This window comes from Neoarius graeffei, chromosome 5 (assembly GCF_027579695.1).
Source record: "Neoarius graeffei isolate fNeoGra1 chromosome 5, fNeoGra1.pri, whole genome shotgun sequence".
In the NCBI taxonomy this organism is placed as follows: Eukaryota; Metazoa; Chordata; class Actinopteri; order Siluriformes; family Ariidae; genus Neoarius; species Neoarius graeffei.
Genome location: NC_083573.1, coordinates 54,202,046 through 54,222,589, shown reverse-complemented (window position 1 = coordinate 54,222,589; position 20,544 = coordinate 54,202,046). Strand labels below are relative to the sequence as shown.

The 20,544-nt window shown below is 44.4% G+C and overlaps 1 protein-coding gene across 5 annotated transcripts in view; it reads left to right on the top strand.

Moving 5' to 3' along the window:
• Positions 1-20,544, top strand: part of pomgnt2 (protein O-linked mannose N-acetylglucosaminyltransferase 2 (beta 1,4-)) — a 127,333-nt gene that overhangs the window by 105,305 nt on the left and 1,484 nt on the right. For 3 of the 5 annotated variants that reach the window (XR_009654736.1, XM_060922050.1, XM_060922047.1), the window contains exons 1-2: positions 6,377-6,659; positions 19,519-20,544. The exon at positions 19,519-20,544 is cut by the window's right edge. Coding sequence is in view for 4 of the 5 variants with exons in the window: in XM_060922050.1 (XP_060778033.1) it covers positions 19,554-20,544 (991 nt within the window). In the remaining variant the exon portion in view is untranslated. Of the gene's footprint in view, positions 1-6,376; positions 6,660-19,518 lie in introns of those variants that run through there. The other 2 variants (XM_060922048.1, XM_060922049.1) reach the window with 2 other exon arrangements.

The window sequence follows — 20,544 nt, the reverse complement described above, 5'->3', positions numbered from 1 at the left end:
CAAACTATATAAACAGTATAAACACTCTAGATAAGAACTAGACATAGACTAAACACTTAGATAATATAAACAGTATAAACACTCTAGATAAGAACTAGACAAAGACTAAACACTCATAAACAGACAATATAAACAGTATAAACACTAGATAAGAACTAGACAGACTAAACACTCAAACAAACAATATAAACAATATAAACACTAGATAAGAACTAGACATAGACTAAACACTCATATATACATACATATATACTGTATACACACACACACACACGTAAATTGGTGCAAATAAACAAACAGTCAAGGGCACTTGAGGTATAGCAGGTAAACATGAAATAAGCAGTATAAACAAACTAGCAGCTGTTAAGGTGAGGTAGTGCGGAATAGTGCAAATGAGCGAGGTAAAGTGAGATGTGCGGTCCCTGAGTTCAGTGTGTTAATGAACGTTGAGATGTATGTATGTGTGTGTTTGGGGGGGGGGGGGGGGGAACTGTGAGGATGACATGTCAGATGCTGAAGGGGGGGCAGGGGGTGTGCGAGCAGAATCTGTGGCAGGGGGCAGAGGGGGGAGGAGGGGCAGAACAGGGAGGGAGTTGAGCCTCCTGACCGCCTGGTGAAAGAAACTGTTCTTGAGCCTGCTGGTTTTGGCCCGGAGACTCCGCAGTCTCCTCCCCGATGGCAGCAGACTGAAGAGGTTGTGAGATGGGTGGGTGGGGTCACCTGCAATTCTGATGGCTTTGCGGGTGTGGCGGGAGTTATAAATATCCATTAGAGAAGGGAGAGAGACACCAATGATCCTCTCAGCTTCTCTCAAGATGCGCTGCAGAGTCTTGCAGCAGGACACGGTGCAGGCGCCGTACCACACGGTGATGCAGCTGGTCAGGATGTTCTCGATGGTGCCTCTGTAGAAAGTGTGCATGATGGGGGCCGGGGCTCTTGCTCTCCTCAGTTTGCGGAGGAAGTACAGACGCTGTTGGGCTTTTTTGGCCAGTGATGCGGTGTTGTTGCTCCAGGACAGGTCTTCAGAGATGTGCACACCCAGAAACTTCGTGCAGCTCACCCTCTCCACTGCAGCACCGTCGATAGATAGTGGAGCATGCTGGGTGTGCTCTTTCTCCTGAAGTCCACAACAATCTCCTTCATCTTCTCCATGTTCAGACAGAGATTGTTGTCCTTGCACCACATGGCCAAGCAGCTCACCTCACTCCTGTAGATTGTCTCATCGCCATTGTTGATGAGACCCACCACAGTCGTGTCATCCGCAAACTTAATGAAGAGATTAGAGTTGGATGTTGGTGTGCAGTCGTGGGTCAGCAGAGTGAAGAGGAGGGGGCTTAGCAAACATCCTTGGGGGGCCCCCGTGTTCAATGTGATGGTGCTGGAGGAGTTACTGCCGACCCGTACAGCCTGTGGTCTCCCCGTCAGGAAGTCCAGCAGCCAGTTGCACAGGGAGGTGTTGAGTCCCAGCTGGTCCAGTTTATGAATGAGCTGTTGAGGAATGATTGTGTTGAATGCTGAGCTAAAGTCTATGAACAGCATTCTGACATATGAGTCTTTTGTCTCCAGGTGGGTGAGGGCTAAGTGGAGGGCAGTGGAGATGGCGTCATCGGTCGAATGGTTGGACTGATATGCAAACTGGAAAGGGTCCAGGGCGGGGGGGAGGGCAGACTTGATATGCCACATGACTAGCCGCTCGAAGCACTTCATGAGGATGGGAGTGAGTGCGACAGGACGGTAGTCATTGAAGCAGGAGGGAGATGGCTTCTTCGGGACCGGGATGATGGTGGTGGTTTTGAGGCACGTGGGGACAACAGCCTGGCTCAACGAGATGTTGAAGATGTCTGTAAAGACATCTGTGAGCTCCTCGGCACAGTCTCTCAAGACACGACTAGGAATGTTATCAGGACCCGGGGCTTTTCATGCATTTGTCGTCCTGAGAGCTCTCCTCATGCTGTCTGGGGACAGCATCAACACCTGGTCGCCAGGAGGTGGTGGGGTCTTCTGTGCCATGGTGCTGTTGTCTGCCTCAAAGTGAGCGAAGAAGTCGTTCAACTGATTCAGCAGAGACGTGGCGTCGTCACAGGTCTGCGGCAAGGGCTTGTAGTCTGTGATGGTCTGTATCCCCTGCCACAGGTTCCTGGTGTCTCTGCTGTCATTGAAATGGTCAGCAATGTACCTGGAATACTGTCTCTTGGCCACCCTGATGCCTCGTGACAGATTGGCCCTAGCTGTCCTCAGGCCCACCTCGTCCCCAGCTCTGAAGGCGGCGTTCCTAGCCCACAGGAGCCTGTGGACTTCCTCTGTCAGCCATGGCTTCTGATTGGCCCAGATGGAGATGGTTCTGGTGACCGTAACGTCGTCCATGCACTTCCTCATGTAGGCAGTGAGGGTCTCCGTGTACTCCTGGAGATCTGTGATGTTGCTGTAGGTGGCCGCCTGTCTGAACATGCTCCAGTCAGTGGTGGAAAAACAGTCCTGGAGTGCCTCTGAGGACCCCTCTGGCCACACACGTATCTGCTTTGTAGCTGGTTTGGTGACTTTAACCAGCGGCCTGTATGCTGGCATTAGCATAACAGTGGAGTGGTCTGAGGCCCCAAGGTGGGGGAGGAGTAGGGCTTTGTAGGCGTCTTTATGCATGGTGTAAACATTGTCCAGAGTATTGTGTACACGTGTGGGAAAGTTGATATGTCCATAGAGTTTTGGAAACACGCTCTTGGGGTTTGCATGATTGAAATCCCCAGCCAGGATGAGGAAAGCATCTGGGTGGGCTGTCTGCTGCTCACTGATGTGCTGATAGAGTTCATTCAGGTGGGGTTTACATTAGACCGTATCAGCGGATCATCAGATTAATGTTTTTAAAACGATTCACGTGCACACAGCAACGCCAATACACGATTCGCGTGCACACAGCAACGCCAATACACGGATACGCTCGGCTCCGCAGGCATCCTGCGCTCCAAATCACTCCGCCCTGAACAGCGAGTGCCCTCTGGAGGGTGCGCACTCTGGCCCTGCGCAGCTCACAGAGCGCGCGAGTGAAGCGCACGAGCAGTGATTTGGGACTGAGCCGCTGTGTGTGTGATCCCAGTGCATATCGGGTATGCGCGTCACTTACCACTTGCAAGTGGAAGGATGGCAAGCCTAAAGACAATCATAACTACACAATGGGCAGTATTTGGATCAGTATTTGCAGTATTTTCATACTTTTATACTCTTTAATGAAAGGTGATACAAGGCGGAAGTCCGCGCCGTTTTTCAGCAGTCGCGTCACATGACCAACGCCAGCGAATCAGGAAGGTGGATGTCACAGTGACGTTGTCCAATGACGACGCCAGCTAGAGCTCAGCACAGCGTATCCGCGTATTCTCAATGTTTACACAGCACCGGACCAGCCACGATCTGGATTGAATACGTGGACCCTGGCGGATTCCCGTTTCCCGGCGTTTCCAGGCGTTTTAATGTAAACGGACAGTGCATCCGCGAAGAAAACGAGACAGATACGGTCTAATGTAAACTTGGCCTCAGTGCTTCACTCCTGTTGTTATTGGAGCCTGGAGGGATGTATAATGCTACCAGGAATATGGCTGTAAATTCCCTCGGCAGATAGAATGGCCGGCACTTAATAATTATAAACTCCACCAGTGGTGAGCAGTGTTTGCAGACCACAACAGCATCACGGCACCAGGCATCACTGATGTAAACACAGAGTCCTCCACCGCGAGTCTTCCCCGACTAGCGCTCTGTCTGACCGGTAGCATGTTAGCCGGGCTAGCTGAATGGCACAGTCCGGGATGCTGTCGTTAAGCCATGTTTCCACAAACACAAGGACACAACACTCACTCACAGACTTAAAAGATGAGTGGAGCAGGCGGACATAATCCAGCTTGTTGTCCAGCGAGCGTACGTTGGCCAGAGTGATGGTAGGGATAGCCGGCCAGTGAGGGCTAGCCGCTAGCCTAGCCCGGATACCTCCGCGCTTGCCCCTCTTCTGCTTCCGTATGTTCTGCCTGTGGCGCTTCCACTGCGGGCTGGATGCAGGAGTGGGGATCGGTGATTGAGCAGGCCTCCAGAGCAAACCGTAGTCGCATAGCACTTCCGCGTCCGCTGGATTTATATCCATGAATATAGTTCTGTGGATGGCGAGCAGAAACTCACAGGAGTATGTGCGCCTTGAGACTGATGGACATGAAAAAGACGAACAGATACACAGTGTTTTAAAACACAAAAAACATGAAAACACCGTTCTGTTGGGACAGAGAGGAGCCGCTGCGTGTGTGCGCGCCGCCATCTTGATTAATGTTCTCCCCGTGTCTGCGTGGGTTTCCTCCGGGTGCTCTGGTTTCCCCCACAGTCCAAAGACATGCAGGTTAGGTTAACTGGTGGCTCTAAATTGACCGTAGGTGTGAATGTGAGTGTGAATGGTTGTCTGTGTCTATGTGTCAGCCCTGTGATGACCTGGCGACTTGTCCAGGGTGTACCCTGCCTTTCGCCCGTAGTCAGCTGGGATAGGCTCCAGCTTGCCTGCAAACCTGTCGAACAGGATAATCGGTTACAGATAATGGATGGATGGATGGATGGATGGATGGACCTATTAGCGATTTTGTTAATGAGCCCAAAGGCAGCCTGAGCTCATATTCAGATATCGCGAGATTCTAGTTCGAGATCAGTTCTGGTGGGTGGAGTTTCCCTCAGCCAGGGTAGGCTTGTACAGGCTGACAGATTGAACTGCAAACATTTCTCGCTAGTGTGGACAGATGCACTAAACTGTACCGGTATACTTTGTATCGATACAGTTATACCACTATCGTACCGGTATATATGTGAACACAGCTTATGTGTCAGCCCTGTGATGACCTGGCGACTTGTCCAGGGTGTACCCCACCTTTCGCCCGTAGTCAGCTGGGATAGGCTCCGGCTACATCCACACGACAACGGCAACGAGATGTTATTAAAAAAAATATCGCGTCCACATGGGCAACAGATCAGTAAAATATCAGGTACATATGGCAACGCAACGCTTGCTGAAAACGATGCAATACACATGCCACACCTCTAGGGGCACTGTAAGACGGTCCCTTCGGAGACACCAGAACAATAGAAGAAGTAAGGACGCATGCGCATAAACTATTATGCGCGAGACTTCATATTAGCCACAAAGTCAGGAAAATCTGTTCGTAAAATTACATTATAATGACCAAATACAATGAAAAGTATTTTTCCAGTCTCACCTGTGAAAGGTAATCCCATGTGATCTTGTTTGGACGGCAAACCTGTTGGTACAGTTAAACGCAGCACATGAATGAGGCATCTTTATTCTCCGCTTTGACCCATCCAATATGGCGGCGAGGATGACGTATGATTCTACGTGGAAGGCGCCGTCTTTAATGGTCCAGAATAAATTGAATGCTACACGTTGATGGATTAATTTGTTCTTCTACGCCCTTTTTGAGGAATGTATTGTAGGACTTAAACCAACATCTGAAGAGGTGAGATCGCTCCTTTTTTTCCCTATTTTTGCTGGCGGGATTGACTCTGCTGTAAGGGCTATTCTCTCTCTCTCTCTCACTTTGCACCATTACACAAATATTCACAGTGAAAATATTTTGTAAGCGTATTTCATGAACCAAGTTATAGAATTTGTTGACAACTCGCATCGAGTTCGTTACACTTCTACCCGGCGTGAAGCACATGTGGTTGTGACGTCATCGTAAACAAATCCGTTCTACTCATCCAGACGACTTCGCAACGGCGCCGTTGCCAGATCTTTCCACTCTGGAACCCGTTCTCAAAAGATTTCGTTTTGGGGCACCCAAAACGCCGGTGCCGTGTGGACGCCAGGCCTAAACGATAAGCAATTGTATCGGAGTCACCTGAATCCGTTGCCGTGTGGACAGGGCCTGAGCTCACGTTCAGGTATCGCGAGATTCTAGTTCGAGATCAGTTCTGGTGGGTGGAGTTTCCCTCAGCCAGGCTAGGCTTGTACAGGCTGACAGGTTGAACCGCAAACATTTCTCGCTAGTGTGGACAGATGCACTAAACTGTACCGGTATACTTTGTATCGATACAGTTATACCACTATCGTACCGGTATATATGTGAACACAGCTTATGTGTCAGCCCTGTGATGATCTGGCGACTTGTCCAGGGTGTACCCCGCCTTTCGCCCATAGTCAGCTGGGATAGGCTCCAGCTTGCCTGCAAACCTGTAGAACAGGATAAGCGGTTACAGATAATGGATGGATGGATGGATGGATGGGCCTATTAGCGATTTTGTTAATGAGCCCAAAGGCAGCCTGAGCTCACGTTCAGATATCGCGAGATTCTAGTTCGAGATCAGTTCTGGTGGGTGGAGTTTCCCTCAGCCAGGGTAGGCTTGTACAGGCTGACAGGTTGTGGGTCGGTTTCACCAAAGTAACAGAGCTGGGAAGGAATAACCGGGCTGTGTGGGAAAGAAAGCAGAGTATTTTAGCTTCATGAAGCTGTAATCGATGCTTGTTTGCTTCAGATAAGTCAAATGGTCTCGTGTGGTTTCCGACAGCACGCTAGCCCTCTCTCTCTCTCTCTCTGTGTGTTTTCACAGAGCTGCACAGCCTTAGCCGTTACTGAAGCACTGTAACCGCTCCGACTTGTCCTATCCCTGACCTGTTTATCTGCTCTCTGGTAAGTATTGTATAATTTGAGATAATTCAGAGAAAATGTCCGCCGTTTTGTCGTGTTTCTGTTTGTGAAATTTTGACCAAGTGAAAAAGTTTTTCCGCCGGCTAAGTGCACTTGTGTGTGAGGAGAGCTGCTGCTGCTGCTGCTATCCGACACAACTGCAGGTGGAAAGGGGGTAAAGACGCGCGCGCACACGCACATCTGTGCCATGCACATCTGTATAATGACACTATAGAGAGTCAGTCAGCGGTGCCTTTTATTTACGTCCTGTTTATTACCACAACATGCTTTTTTCATGCTCAATTCGAAAATGTTGGGCTTAAAATACACATGATTGGCTGTCTTTAGAGTTCGACTAGAAATCCATCCGTCCATCCATTATCTCTAGCCGCTTTATCCTGTTCTACAGGGTCACAGGCAAGCTGGAGCCTATCCCAGCTGACTACGGGCGAAAGGCGGGGTACACCCTGGACAAGTCGCCAGGTCATCACAGGGCTGACACATAGACACAGACAACCATTCACACTCACATTCACACCTACGCTCAATTTAGAGTCACCAGTTAACCTAACCTGCATGTCTTCGGACTGTGGGGGAAACCGGAGCACCCGGAGGAAACCCATGCGGACACGGGGAGAACATGCAAACTCCGCACAGAAAGGCCCTCGCTGGCCACGGGGCTCGAACCCGGACCTTCTTGCTGTGAGGCGACGGCGCTAACTACTATGCTACCGTGCTGCCTCATCTACTAATCAACTGGAGTAAAAATACACACAAATCTCTCGTAATTTGAGAAAGATTGATGTAACATGACTGTTTATTATGTTCAAAAATTTGAAGAGCACTTTTAACTAGTCTCATTTATTTTTGTTGTGGTCTTTCAGAAGTCCTTTCCTTATTTGATTAATTCATCTTCATTTATCTTAAGTAACCGATTTATCCTGGTTAGGGTCATGGTGGATCTGGAGCCTCAGTCCATCAGAGGAAAACACACACCTAGGTGTGATTTAGTGTAGCCAATCCACCTACCAGCTTGTTTTGTTTTATTATTGATTGATTGAAAATAGGAGAGAACTGGAGAACCCAGAGGAAGCTCACAAAATGAAGGGAAACTCTACATAGACTCAGGCTCAGGATTGAATCGAGGAACCTGGAGTTGTGAGATGGTACCTGCTGCGTCACAGTGTCGTCCTATTAGAGATCTCATCTGCAAACTCTATAAATATTTTCAAGCATGTATATTTAAAATATTCTAAAATTTGGCACACATTTAGGTTCGAGTTCTGTTACTCCCATGCTAGTGCCTTATCGTCGTCCCCTCAGTGCTGCAGTCTTACGTACGGTCTTTTTCCTCATGGGACCAAATGACATTGTTTCTCGTAACCCCTGCAGGAGGACTGTCTTTGCTCCGTTCCTCATCCGTCTCTGAGGAACAGAGGGCTTCTGGGCCATGCTGGCCATTTCATCACCGCTAAAAGGCAACTGGAACATTGCCTATAACCACTTAGAAAGTGATATCTGTGGCCCAGTAATGAATGTAGATTCCACCCTCTGAATGTTTCTGCACTTAGTAATCATATCTACATGGATGAATAGAGCATGCCAATTAAAAATCATTTTAGTGACAGAGGACTTTTGCTTGGAATGAGTCGTACTTTATTATATATTTTACGCAAAGTACTTTTCCTCCCAAGCAAAAACAACTGAATACTTAAATCTAATATAAATTGGGATTGGATTCCAGGAAAAGTGGTCTCTGAGACAACTCATCTCATCTCATTATCTCTAGCTGCTTTATCCTTCTACAGGGTCGCAGGCAAGCTGGAGCCTATCCCAGCTGACTACGGGCGAAAGGCGGGGTACACCCTGGACAAGTCGCCAGGTCATCACAGGGCTGACACATAGACACAGACAACCATTCACACTCACATTCACACCTACGGTCAATTTAGAGTCACCAGTTAACCTAACCTGCATGTCTTTGGACTGTGGGGGAAACCGGAGCACCCGGAGGAAACCCACGCGGACACGGGGAGAACATGCAAACTCCACACAGAAAGGCCCTCGCCGGCCCCCGGGGCTCGAACCCAGGACCTTCTTGCTGTGAGGCGACAGCGCTAACCACTACACCACCGTGCCGCCCCTCAATGTTTCTATCGTCAAAAATTTCTATCGTCAGGATAGCTGACTGAAAATCTTACCTTGATTTATTTGATGAAATCTAGCTGTCAGAACTCCAAGTCTTGCCCGGAAGTAAATGTCTGCTGTCACAAAAATCATGCGCAGTAGAATTTCCTCTTTGCGTCAGTCAACATGTGCGTGGTGAGGGCTTGAATTTTGCTATCGTCAGGTGCATTTGACTGACAGACTGATGATAGCATTTTTTAAAAATAACTGTGGGCTTCTCGTCGTGAATGAAATAGTTTTTTCGCTGTTAATCTATTTCAACTCTATCTGTTGACACCCAAAAATGATAAAGCCTGCTTCCACACGATAACTACCAAAGATCCATAATGGCTGAGTCTATTGTCAGGTCATCTGACAGAAATTCACTGACGATAGCAACAGGGATAATGAAAGTGATTTTTAAAATGGGAGTTATGTCTGTCAGATATGTCAAAGAAATAGAACTTTATTCTTTAAAAATCTTTTATTGATATACTCAGTGTATTTTTAAATGACGTGCTGTTTTAGAAGACCAAATACCATATTTTCAATCTTGAAAATATTACCTCACTGAAAAAAGGACAAGAAAAATTTCTTATTTTGTGGGCAAGTGGTTAATGGATCCAGTTACGGTAGAATCTGCCGTATGTAGTGCAGCAGGTGGCAAAATTCTCAATGAGGAGATTGCATTGCATTTATTTTTATCCCCCGCCCAAACGAAGTTTGGCGGGGGATTTAGAAACAGTTTCCATCCATCCATGCGCCCAGGCGTATGTCCGTCCGGTCACATTTTCATTTCCGGGTCATCTCTTTAAAACTACTGAAGATATCTTCATGAAACTTTGTATACATATCAAGCAACATGTGAACTGGTGCCTTTTCCTATTTTGGATTTTTGAAAAAAAGTATTTTTCAAATTTTTACATTAAAAAATAGATTTTGACTTAGTTTCTAAGCGCAATTAGATTAGATAAAACTTTATTGATCCCTTTGGGCGGGTTCCCTCAGGGAAATTAAGAATGTTAGTTTCCGGAGCATATATCCAAAACTATCCATGATATGGATTTGAAACTTGGTATACATGTTAACAAGGTGATGTAGATGTGCCTTTTCATACTAAGAAACTTAAATTTTTCATGTTTCCATGGAAACCATTTCAGACTTAGTCTCTCAGGTTAGTCTTAGGGGTAGGTTCTGTTTCTGGAGCAGAACTTGGAAAACTATGAGCGGTACGGTCTTGAAAGTTGGTATATGTGTTGATTAAATAATGTATATGTGCCTTTTGATACTAAGAAATGTGAGATTTTAATTTTTAGCTCTCCTGGACCAAAGGTCCGGTGGGTTTATGCCAGGGGTGGGCAATTATTTTTTCCATGGGGCCACATGAGAAACAGAAAATTTTGTGGAGGGCCGGACCAAAAGGCTGAACTAAATTCTGCATAATATTAATTGTATTTCTTTATATAAAGCAGTAAATAACATTGTTTTTACAAGCTGCTAAGACTGGTAAGAGTATGAAAAAAACGAGGTTGCCTTACAAAAAATGTAATTTATTCAATCAAATTTCCCAAAACAATGGTTAACAAAATGTGAACATTTGTACCTTTTTTTTTTTCCAGTCACATTCACCCCAAAACACAATAAAGACATCACAATATTGTCTTTCTACTCCAAATATCAAGCAAGATACATCATATTATAATAATGATGCCCGCATTTGTAGTCTAATCACCTCATGTGACCTGCTCGCAACAACGTCGATTCGGTGTAGGTATCAGATCTACAGATCGGCTCGGGCTCCGGCGCCTGCTGGTGACGTCACACTATGTGATTGGCTGGACAGTTTGAAGGATGACATACAAGTTTGTGGTTGGTCTGGGACAAATTACGGAAGTAGTTATCGCGGGATTAGGTTTCGTAGGATGTCATGTTCATGTCGCGCGCATTGCGTTTTTGTTGAACACAACTTCAAAATAAAAGCAATGCACATTCAGTCCATGCATGAGGTAAAATTAGAAAATACGTTTATTTTGTAATTTCTAATTAACCTTACGCGGGCCGGTCAGAATGAACCAAAGGGCCGGATGCGGCCTGCGGGCCGTAAAATGCCCAGGTCTGGTTTATGCCATGGGCTGCTGAGGTCAGTGTAAAGAGGTAGGGTTGGTTTACTGCAGCAGAACTTGAAAAATATGACAAATAATATCTTGGAAATTGGTATATAGTTGGTATATAGGGCGGGGGATATAGATGCGTCTGTCTTCTTGTCCATGTACCTATTAGCTCAAACACAAAATCTGCTTGAACTGGGCTAGTGATTTGTCCACCCATGCCTCGGGAGAATGTTAAACAGAGTTGCTACTGAGAACAAGCTTTAAAATAACATGGCTTATACTTCACCTGAATTTATGATGAATGGAAACCCTGTGACTTATTTAATTGCTGATATCTTTGATCAGTTTTCTTGTCCGTTTTACTCAAATCTGTTGCATCACAGCTGAGAAAAAAATAAACATGGACATACAAGGCTGTCCAACAAAAAAGATGGTTGAAGGGACACACAATAAGGCAGTGGACAATGAGGGTGTAATGGATTTTTTTTTCCCTCCCAGCCTTTTCAGTTTGATTTTCGGAGAAAAAAAAACGTACTAGGCTAGAGCTGAGCAGATACATCTTTGGTTTTCTTTATAGGACGCATCAGGGACATGGGCCAGTGGAAGACTGAGAGCAGTGTCTTTCCATAAGCCTGATTGAAATGCATTAGAAGCACTAGGCTGCCTTCCCCCCATCATTGTAGTGCTTATCATCCCCACAGCAAACAGCACAGCTGTATGCCACAGAGCCGAGGGAGCCCTGTCATCTCTGCTTTACCTCTCCATTTATATGGAGAAAAGGGAGGAGAGCTGCTCAAGGACATGGCCCATGCTTGCGTTATGCTATATGAATTATATCTGAATGACTGCATTAGCCCCAACTCTCATGATGCTAACTGCTTAGTCTTTTAGTGCTTTTAGCAAATTAGGGCCAGTTTGCTCACCTCAGCGTCTCTTTTTAATGTGTTTGTCTGACAGTAGTGTAGATCGACATTAAAACTTTTCCCCCAGACTAAATATATAAGAATCTGCTTAAACGAATAATCTCCACAACACCTCATGGCTATATGTACGTTGCTGCCAAATAATACTGAACATTTTATTGGGTAGTTTGAGAACAAGTGCATTAGCTTAAGCACAAACAATAAATTAGTGACACTGTAGGCATAATGAGCGATCCAGCAACATTGCCATGTTATTTATCTCAACTGAGATGGAACAGACTAACTGTGAGTAAACGGGCTAATGTGAAATAGATCAGTGGAGCTAATGGCTGGCTTCTTCAGCTACAGAAATTCTGTCTGGCATCAAGGTAAACCATCAAGCAGAACCAATATAAAGGACTTATTTGAAAATGTTAGTTTATTTCATGGGGTGGCACGGTGGTGTAGTGGTTAGTGCTGTCGCCTCACAGCAAGAAGGTCCGGGTTCGAGCCCCGTGGCCGGCGAGGGCCTTTCTGTGCGGAGTTTGCATGTTCTCCCCGTGTCCGCGTGGGTTTCCTCCGGGTGCTCTGGTTTCCCCCACAGTCCAAAGACATGCAGGTTAGGTTAACTGGTGACTCTAAATTGACCGTAGGTGTGAATGTGAGTGTGAATGGTTGTCTGTGTCTATGTGTCAGCCCTGTGATGACCTGGCGGCTTGTCCAGGGTGTACCCCGCCTTTCGCCCGTAGTCAGCTGGGATAGGCTCCAGCTTGCCTGCAACCCTGTAGAACAGGATAAAGCGGCTAGAGATAATTAGATGAGATGAGTTTATTTCATCCTGAGCTCATGCAGCAATTCTACATTCTTCCAAGGCTTTTTGTTTCAGTCTCAGTTATATAGATTAGCAAGTAGGTTAGATTTGAGATGACGGCACAGCTATAAAGGTCATATCCGTGCATTAAGGTATGCATAAACGCCTTTTCATCTGCAGGTTTTCTGTCGCTGTTAAGCAGAGAATTGTGTAAACTGCCGAATGCTAAAATAAGCCTTAACCATTTGGATGAATTGTGCACCGTTATCCAGAGCACTATGGAGGCTCATTCCCTAAAGAGACCCATTAGATACTGAGAATCAAGTATAAATGTTTTCATATAATGTATATTGTATTTTCAAACAGTAGTCCAGATGAAATATAGAAAGGGCTTTTTTTTTTTTTACAGTTCTGTTTATGAACACTTTTGCTAGCATAATGGTTATTTCCAGTCATCTGAACACAGTTTGTGTTCGCCAGTGCCTTCAGGGGCATGAGTGGTTCTTTGTGATATGTATAACATTAAAGTGGCAGTAACAGTTAATGGTTCATGCATCCCTTTGCTCAGGAAACAGGATTAAAACACTGAAAACACTGCTGCTGACTTCGTCCTTGTCCTGGATGATTGGATTGGAGCGTAATGCTTCCTGACTCTGAACATCTGACACTCTGCGGATAAAAATAATATTGAGCGAGATTTACCCTTTGCATTGCATGGTAAAATTAGCCTTCCCTGCCTATGAGCTACCCAAGTGTGGGCCTTTTTCTGTTTCTATTTAATTAAAATATTGGCATTTTTATGAATTTTTATGTTTTAGGGAGTATCTTTCTGCATCCAGTCTCTAAAGTAAAGAAAAAAATTAGTTCTGTAATATTAGATCCAGCAACTGGAAGGACTGTAACCGTCGCCATTCATCAGCATGTTGCCCTTTTCTGTCATGTTTGACATCTTAAGGTAGGGTACTGATCTTATCCAAAGGTCCAGCAGTGATCTTTCACTGTACTGGGGTTTAAACTCATCACTCGTATCAGTCATTTCCTATCAATCATTTCATCACTCAGAACTCTAAACACTAAGCTACCTCTGTCCCCCTCCAGCCCCCTCTTTTCTCCTTTATTACTTTAAAATGAAAAGTGGTTCATTTTAAAATTCTCATCTCATCTCATTATCTGTAGCCGCTTTATCCTGTTCTACAGGGTCGCAGGCAAGCTGGAGCCTATCCCAGCTGAGTACGGGCGAAAGGTGGGGTACACCCTGGACAAGTCGCCAGGTCATCACAGGGCTCATTTTAAAATTATAATGTATAAATGTGGATGTAGCCTAAGAAAACAAACCTTGGCACCTTTGTGCGATCATCACAGTGGCTGGCTGCCAGTTAGCTCCGTGTAACGTTACTTCGGCTAAGCTTACGTTAGACGCGAGCTAGCCAGTTAGCTAGATTCAGGACGGGAAATCTCATCTCATCTCATTATCTGTAGCCGCTTTATCCTGTTCTACAGGGTCGCAGGCAAGCTGGAGCCTATCCCAGCTGACTACGGGCGAAAGGCGGGGTACACCCTGGACAAGTCGCCAGGTCATCACAGGGCTGACACATAGACACAGACAACCATTCACACTCACATTCACACCTACGGTCAATTTAGAGTCACCAGTTAACCTAACCTGCATGTCTTTGGACTGTGGGGGAAACCGGAGCACCCGGAGGAAACCCACGCGGACACGGGGAGAACATGCAAACTCCACACAGAAAGGCCTTTGCCGGCCACGGGGCTCGAACCCGGACCTTCTTGCTGTGAGGCGACAGCGCTAACCACTACACCACCGTGCCGCCCAGGACGGGAAATATTGTGAAGAATCATGGACAAAGTTTGGCATCCATCATTTAGACAAACTCATTTTCAATTTATTTATGTGATCATCATGCACATCTTCCATTCCTGGAATTCTTTGTCCACATTGGGATCTACATGCATCAGCTGTTTCACCAGGATAGATGTATTGCCTCCTCCTCCTCTTCCTACCACATGTAACCTGAGGCACCATTTCCACAAAGGTGTAGGAGACTCCACCTCTCCACTAGCACTTGCCCTAAAAGTTAGGGCGGCACGGTGGTGTAGTCCCCTAACCACTGTCGCCTCACAGCAAGAAGGTTCTGGGGTCTAGCCCAGTGGCCAATGGCAACCTTTCTGTGTGGAGTTTGCATGTTCTCCCTGTGTCTGCGTGGGTTTCCTCCCATAGTCCAAAGACATGCAGATTAGGTAAAAATACCCAGCCACTGGGTTTGTACAAGACAGTGCATACTTGGTGCCAGTCCCAAACCCAGAAAGAATGGGGAGCGTTGCATCAGGAAGGGCATCTGGTGTAAAAAATCTATGCCATAGGGGTTGAAAATCAATTGGGGCTTTGCCCTGTATTCTTCCTCTGTCACTGTGATCTATGTAACAAATCAAATAAATTAAATTAAAGCAAAATATCGCCAGATCTTGCTCAAAGAGCCTTGTTTCTTGACGAGTTTCAGTCATCAAATGTTCATTCAGCAGTTTTCAAATGTCAAATTTCCCAGTGATGGTAAAGTTCAAGTCACTGCAGCAACCTTACTTGGCTTTGCCAAAATAGAGCCTGAGCAACTTGTAGCTTTTTTTTTTTTCTGCAATCACTTGTCTTTTTGTTTTTCTTTTCTTTTTAAATTTTTTTTCGAGTGTGTTCTTGCCAGAGCTCAATCAGTCTCCTCAGTTTCACGGAACCATGCAAAAAACAGTCTGGCCTTGGACGTGGTGTTTGTGTTCTAGTTGCTCCAAACTCATTTCTCTTGAGTATCTGTCTTGTTCTCTTATTGCTTGTAGTGTTTTTTGGGCAAACATACAAGTTGTTTTCCAGAGTTTCATTTAGTTGAGGTAGAAGATGTATTTGAAAGTCTCTAACCGTGACATGGTTTTTGAAAACCCTGAACTCGGTCTGTACAATGTACTGTGCATAAGCATTAGTCAAATAATTATGAGACTTTAACCTTATTAAATGTTTCTCAGGCTGATGTTTGTAATGTCGTCAATAAAATAGTTGTCTTTCTCCTTGAAGTAGCATCCAGACAGCCATGAAACAGTCATATGTATGGATGTATTTATAGAACACCACATGTGGTATTTGTATAGTATGCCTTTATTGTAACTGAAGTGAGGATTATATATAGACAAGCCAGATCAAGTGTGACAGAATTACTGTATTTAGAAATTATACTATACACGGTACAACTATATACGAATTGTACCATGATCAGCAACGTATACTAAAGCAGGAGGCAATCATGTTCTGTTAAATCACTGAGATGTCTGTCCAAAGTAGTGTTACAAACAACAATACACAATAGTACCACCTGTAAGGAATGGAATTATCATTTGTCAGAAGAAATAGAAAATAATTTTGCCGGGTAAGTTCACATCAGATTTCTAATGCTCCATATTATAGAAGACAGACACAGTCAGCCACAAGGCAAAACTGTCTCCTATAGAGGAACTTGGACACACCAGTGGGGACAGCAAAGTAAGTGTGTGTGTGTGTGTTAGGCCACTGGTTTTGCCCGATGGGTCTGATGGCTATTTGAGAAAATCAGCAGCTCAGAAAATGAGTTATTAACGTGTAAAGTTAAACCATTGATCTTTTTCTATTGTAACTCAATATTAGTAAGGATGACATGCACTATGTGGCCAAAGGTTTGTGGACACCTAACTATCACACCCATATGTGGGCCTTAACTATTATGTGGCTCTAACTGTGATGTGGGCTCTAAAATTTGCCACGAAATTGGAAGAACACAATTCTACACGATGTCTTTGCATACTGTATGATGGTCAGTTGTCCACAAACCTTTGTCCATACAGTGTACCAGAAAGAGAAAATGAAGTCCAGACAGAGGTTTAAAGCTTTTCTAACTGTAAGGAAGGATAATAATAATCATCTTTATTTATACAGGGGACACACTTCAGCATAGCTGTTCTCCCAGGCGCCCTAAGACAAAATAAAATACAAAATTATAATGAATAGGATAATGATTATAATATGCAGTAGTGCATATTATACAATAAATGTATATTATATAAATTTGTGTAAATGTGTTGTATACAGTGGCGGCTGGTAGTCTTTCAAACAGGGGAGGCTGGTCGGTTACGATATTTCCAGATTTTAAAAGAAAAAACACATCAATTTTGCCCATACTCTTGCCTCTGATCTGGCTGATTGTTGGCAGGGTCACAAACTGTGAAATAACAGGTTCTTTTGGCCCATTAGCCTACTGTCCAATATACATGATGGTGGTGTTGGGGGGGGTATATTTTAATATTTTATATTTTAAAATTGTGGCATGTTGTTTAAAAATTGATCATTATTGAAAGCAGCTCTTTGTCAGGAACCTCAGCAGTAACAGCAGAGTGTTCTGGAATCGGCACAAGCACTGACCTTGGGGAGCCAAACATAGAGCTGGGTGCCACACATTTCATTCAATGATACTTTCCCTATATTTTACTTATTTTGACTGAGAAATGTTTTATTGACAATTTTGATAACCCTTCACTTTTAATCCAGGTCTGTAGTGTGAAATGTTCTCGGCTGTGCTTTTGTTTAAAAATGTTTTCCAAATTGTAGCTGTGTTTAATTTATATCCAGAAAAATATATATTCCAATATAATATACTCAGCATAAACATTTTAAATAGATTCTATATTTTTGGTCCATCCATGACATATTACTAAAGTAGCCTATTTACTGTTGTTGATGTGGGTCACTTACTGTTAGCCAATTCACTTTCTCGTACCAGGAGAGCTGAAAGGAACGAGTATTATTCCCTACCTTTTTCACCAAGTCAATTTGAGGCGTTGGTCTACCCTGCTCTTTAATTTTAATTTTTTCCTCGAAAGGAAGACTGGCAAATGGCTTCACCAAAATTAAATCAGCAATGCTTGGCATCCGTGCGCAGCTTTCTTGCTAGCTGACTAGCCCCCTCAAGTTCAAGTTCAGTCACGCAAATAAACAATTTCTGGAACTAAGATAGCAAACTTGACAACACTATATTTACACTTTATTTACAATGAAAATATATACAAACTAAAAAAGCTGGTAGAAACCGTATGTAATGAATGAAATCGAAATGTAAGCCGATCTCTTACAATACACCACAGCACTTGCGAATCCGCATGGGACTGAACTGAAATTCACCGCTGCCTGTCTATATTTGAAACGAGCTGTCAATCAAAGAAAATATCCGGCCGCTTTCACCAATCACCAGTCTCCTCGCGGAAACTGCCATGTCCCTCCCACTGTGAGGCTTGGAGTCCGTGGGTGGGCATTTTCGCAGTATTTGTCCAATAACCGTCTTGCATTTTGAGATTTGAAAAGCGCATAGCTCCCAAATGCCATTGAAGTCCACTGAGGCTGGGAGTCCGTGAGACTCCGTGGGCGGGTGTTTTCGCAGTATTTGTCCAATAACCGTCTTGCATTTTGAGATTGAAAAGCGCATAGCTCCCAAATGCCATTGAAGTCCACTGAGGCTGGGCTGTATCGCGCTGTCGAGGGGGAAAAACTCACGCACACATTAGGTGAACTGGGGAAAGTTATAACGGAATGATTTCGCACTGTAGTGGGTTGAGCACATATATTTCTATGATTCTGGATCTGAAATAGCAATGTTAATAGGTCGGCTATAACATAAGCCGAGCGCAATTCATCCTACACAATGTTCGTCATTTTTAGAGGAGGCTGAGCCTCCCTCGTTGTCTTAGAGCAATCGCCCGTGGTTGTATATTATTGTAATATTACAATATATAATATATACAATAATATATAATTATACAATATGTAATATATTGATTATAATGATAATTATATATAACATTATAATAATACTTATTAATAATTATATTAATATTAACTATATATAATATAACATATTGTAGTGTATATTATACAATAAATGATTATAATATACCTAGTCATCAGTCCATCAGAGGGAGAAACACACCTCAGTGTGATTTAGTGTAGCCAATCCACCTACTGTTTTTATTTTATTATTGATTTGATTGATTGAAAATAGGAGAGAACTGGGGAACCCAGAGGAAGTATAGGTATTTATTATTATTATTATTATTATTATTATTATTCACACATCACATTATCTCTAGCCGCTTTATCCTTCTACAGGGTCGCAGGCAAGCTGGAGCCTATCCCAGCTGACTACGGGCGAAAGGCGGGGTACACCCTGGACAAGTCGCCAGGTCATCACAGGGCTGACACATAGACACAGACAACCATTCACACTCACATTCACACCTACGGTCAATTTAGAGTCACCAGTTAACCTAACCTGCATGTCTTTGGACTGTGGGGGAAACCGGAGCACCCGGAGGAAACCCACGCGGACACGGGGAGAACATGCAAACTCCACACAGAAAGGCCCTCGCCGGCCACGGGGCTCGAACCCGGACCTTCTTGCTGTGAGGCGACAGCGCTAACCACTACACCGCCGTGCCGCCCGTAATATATAATATTGTATATTATAATGTATATAATAAATTATTATAATATACAATGATGACTCTTAAAATATATGTACCAGGAGGTATAAGGAACGATTAATTTTTAAATTTAGAAATTGATATCATTTATACATCTCTTAAATGTTTTAATTGAGTCTGAGCTCTGTATGTCTCGGGGGAATAGAGTTCCACAGTTCTACACTTGTGTATTTAAATTTGTGTTTTAAATAATTTGTTCTTGGATTTGTTCTTTTTAAGTTTTGGTGGTTTGGGTAAAAGTAAAAAAAAAATAAAGGGGGGGGGACCTTTCTTTATTTACAACGGTATTTAATGTATAATTTTTCCTCCAGGTTGAGCATGAGCGTGGTGTTGGAGCTCAGCCGCAATGCATGCATTAGGCTGTAGAATGAACCTGGCAGCAGTGCTAAATGGCCTGCTTGTGTCGCTGGTTGCAGCCCTGCTATGGAAGTACGTTCGGCTGAGCGACCACATGGCCCAGCTGGAAGAGGAGTTGCAGCTGACACGTCAATCCCAGGAGCTTTCACATGTGCACATAGATTATCATGCCGCCCTGTTGGCACTGCAAGAGCAAGGCACAAGGATGGTCTGCACTGGCAAAATGCACACTGACCGCATCTGCCGCTTTGACTATCTTTGCTACTGTACCGAGGCTGAGGAGTTCATATTCTTCCATAGTAATGCCTCAGTCATGCTTCCCAATTTGGGCCCTCGTCGCTTCCAACCAGCCCTGTTGGACTTATCCTCTGTTGAGGATCATAATACTCAGTATTTTAACTTCTTGGAACTGCCCGCAGCTGCACTAAAGTACATGCCGAAGCCTGTGTTTGTGCCAGATGTCACGCTCATCCTTAATCGCTTCAACGCTGATAACCTGATGCACATCTTCCACGATGATCTTCTTCCAATATTCTACACCATGCAACAGTACACCGACCTGGATGATGAAGCCAGGCTTGTTTTCATGGAAGGTTGGGGAGAGGGGAACCATTTTGATCTCTATCGCCTGCTTAGCAGCAAACAGCCACTACTTAAAGAGCACTTGCGGAACTTTGGCAAGCTCATGTGCTTCACCAAATCTTATGTTGGATTGTCAAAGATGACCACATGGTATCAGTATGGCTTTGTACAGCCCCAAGGGCCCAAAGCCAACATTCTGGTCTCTGGGAATGAGATTCGTCAGTTTGCCTCATTCATAATGAACAGGCTTAATATCACAAGAGAGGAGAGGCCTGAAGGTGATGATTATATAGTAGTGTTTAGTAGAGCTTCTAACAGGCTGATACTCAATGAGGCAGAGTTGCTTCTTGCTTTGGCTCAAGAGTACAAAATGAGGACAGTCACTGTGTCCTTGGAGG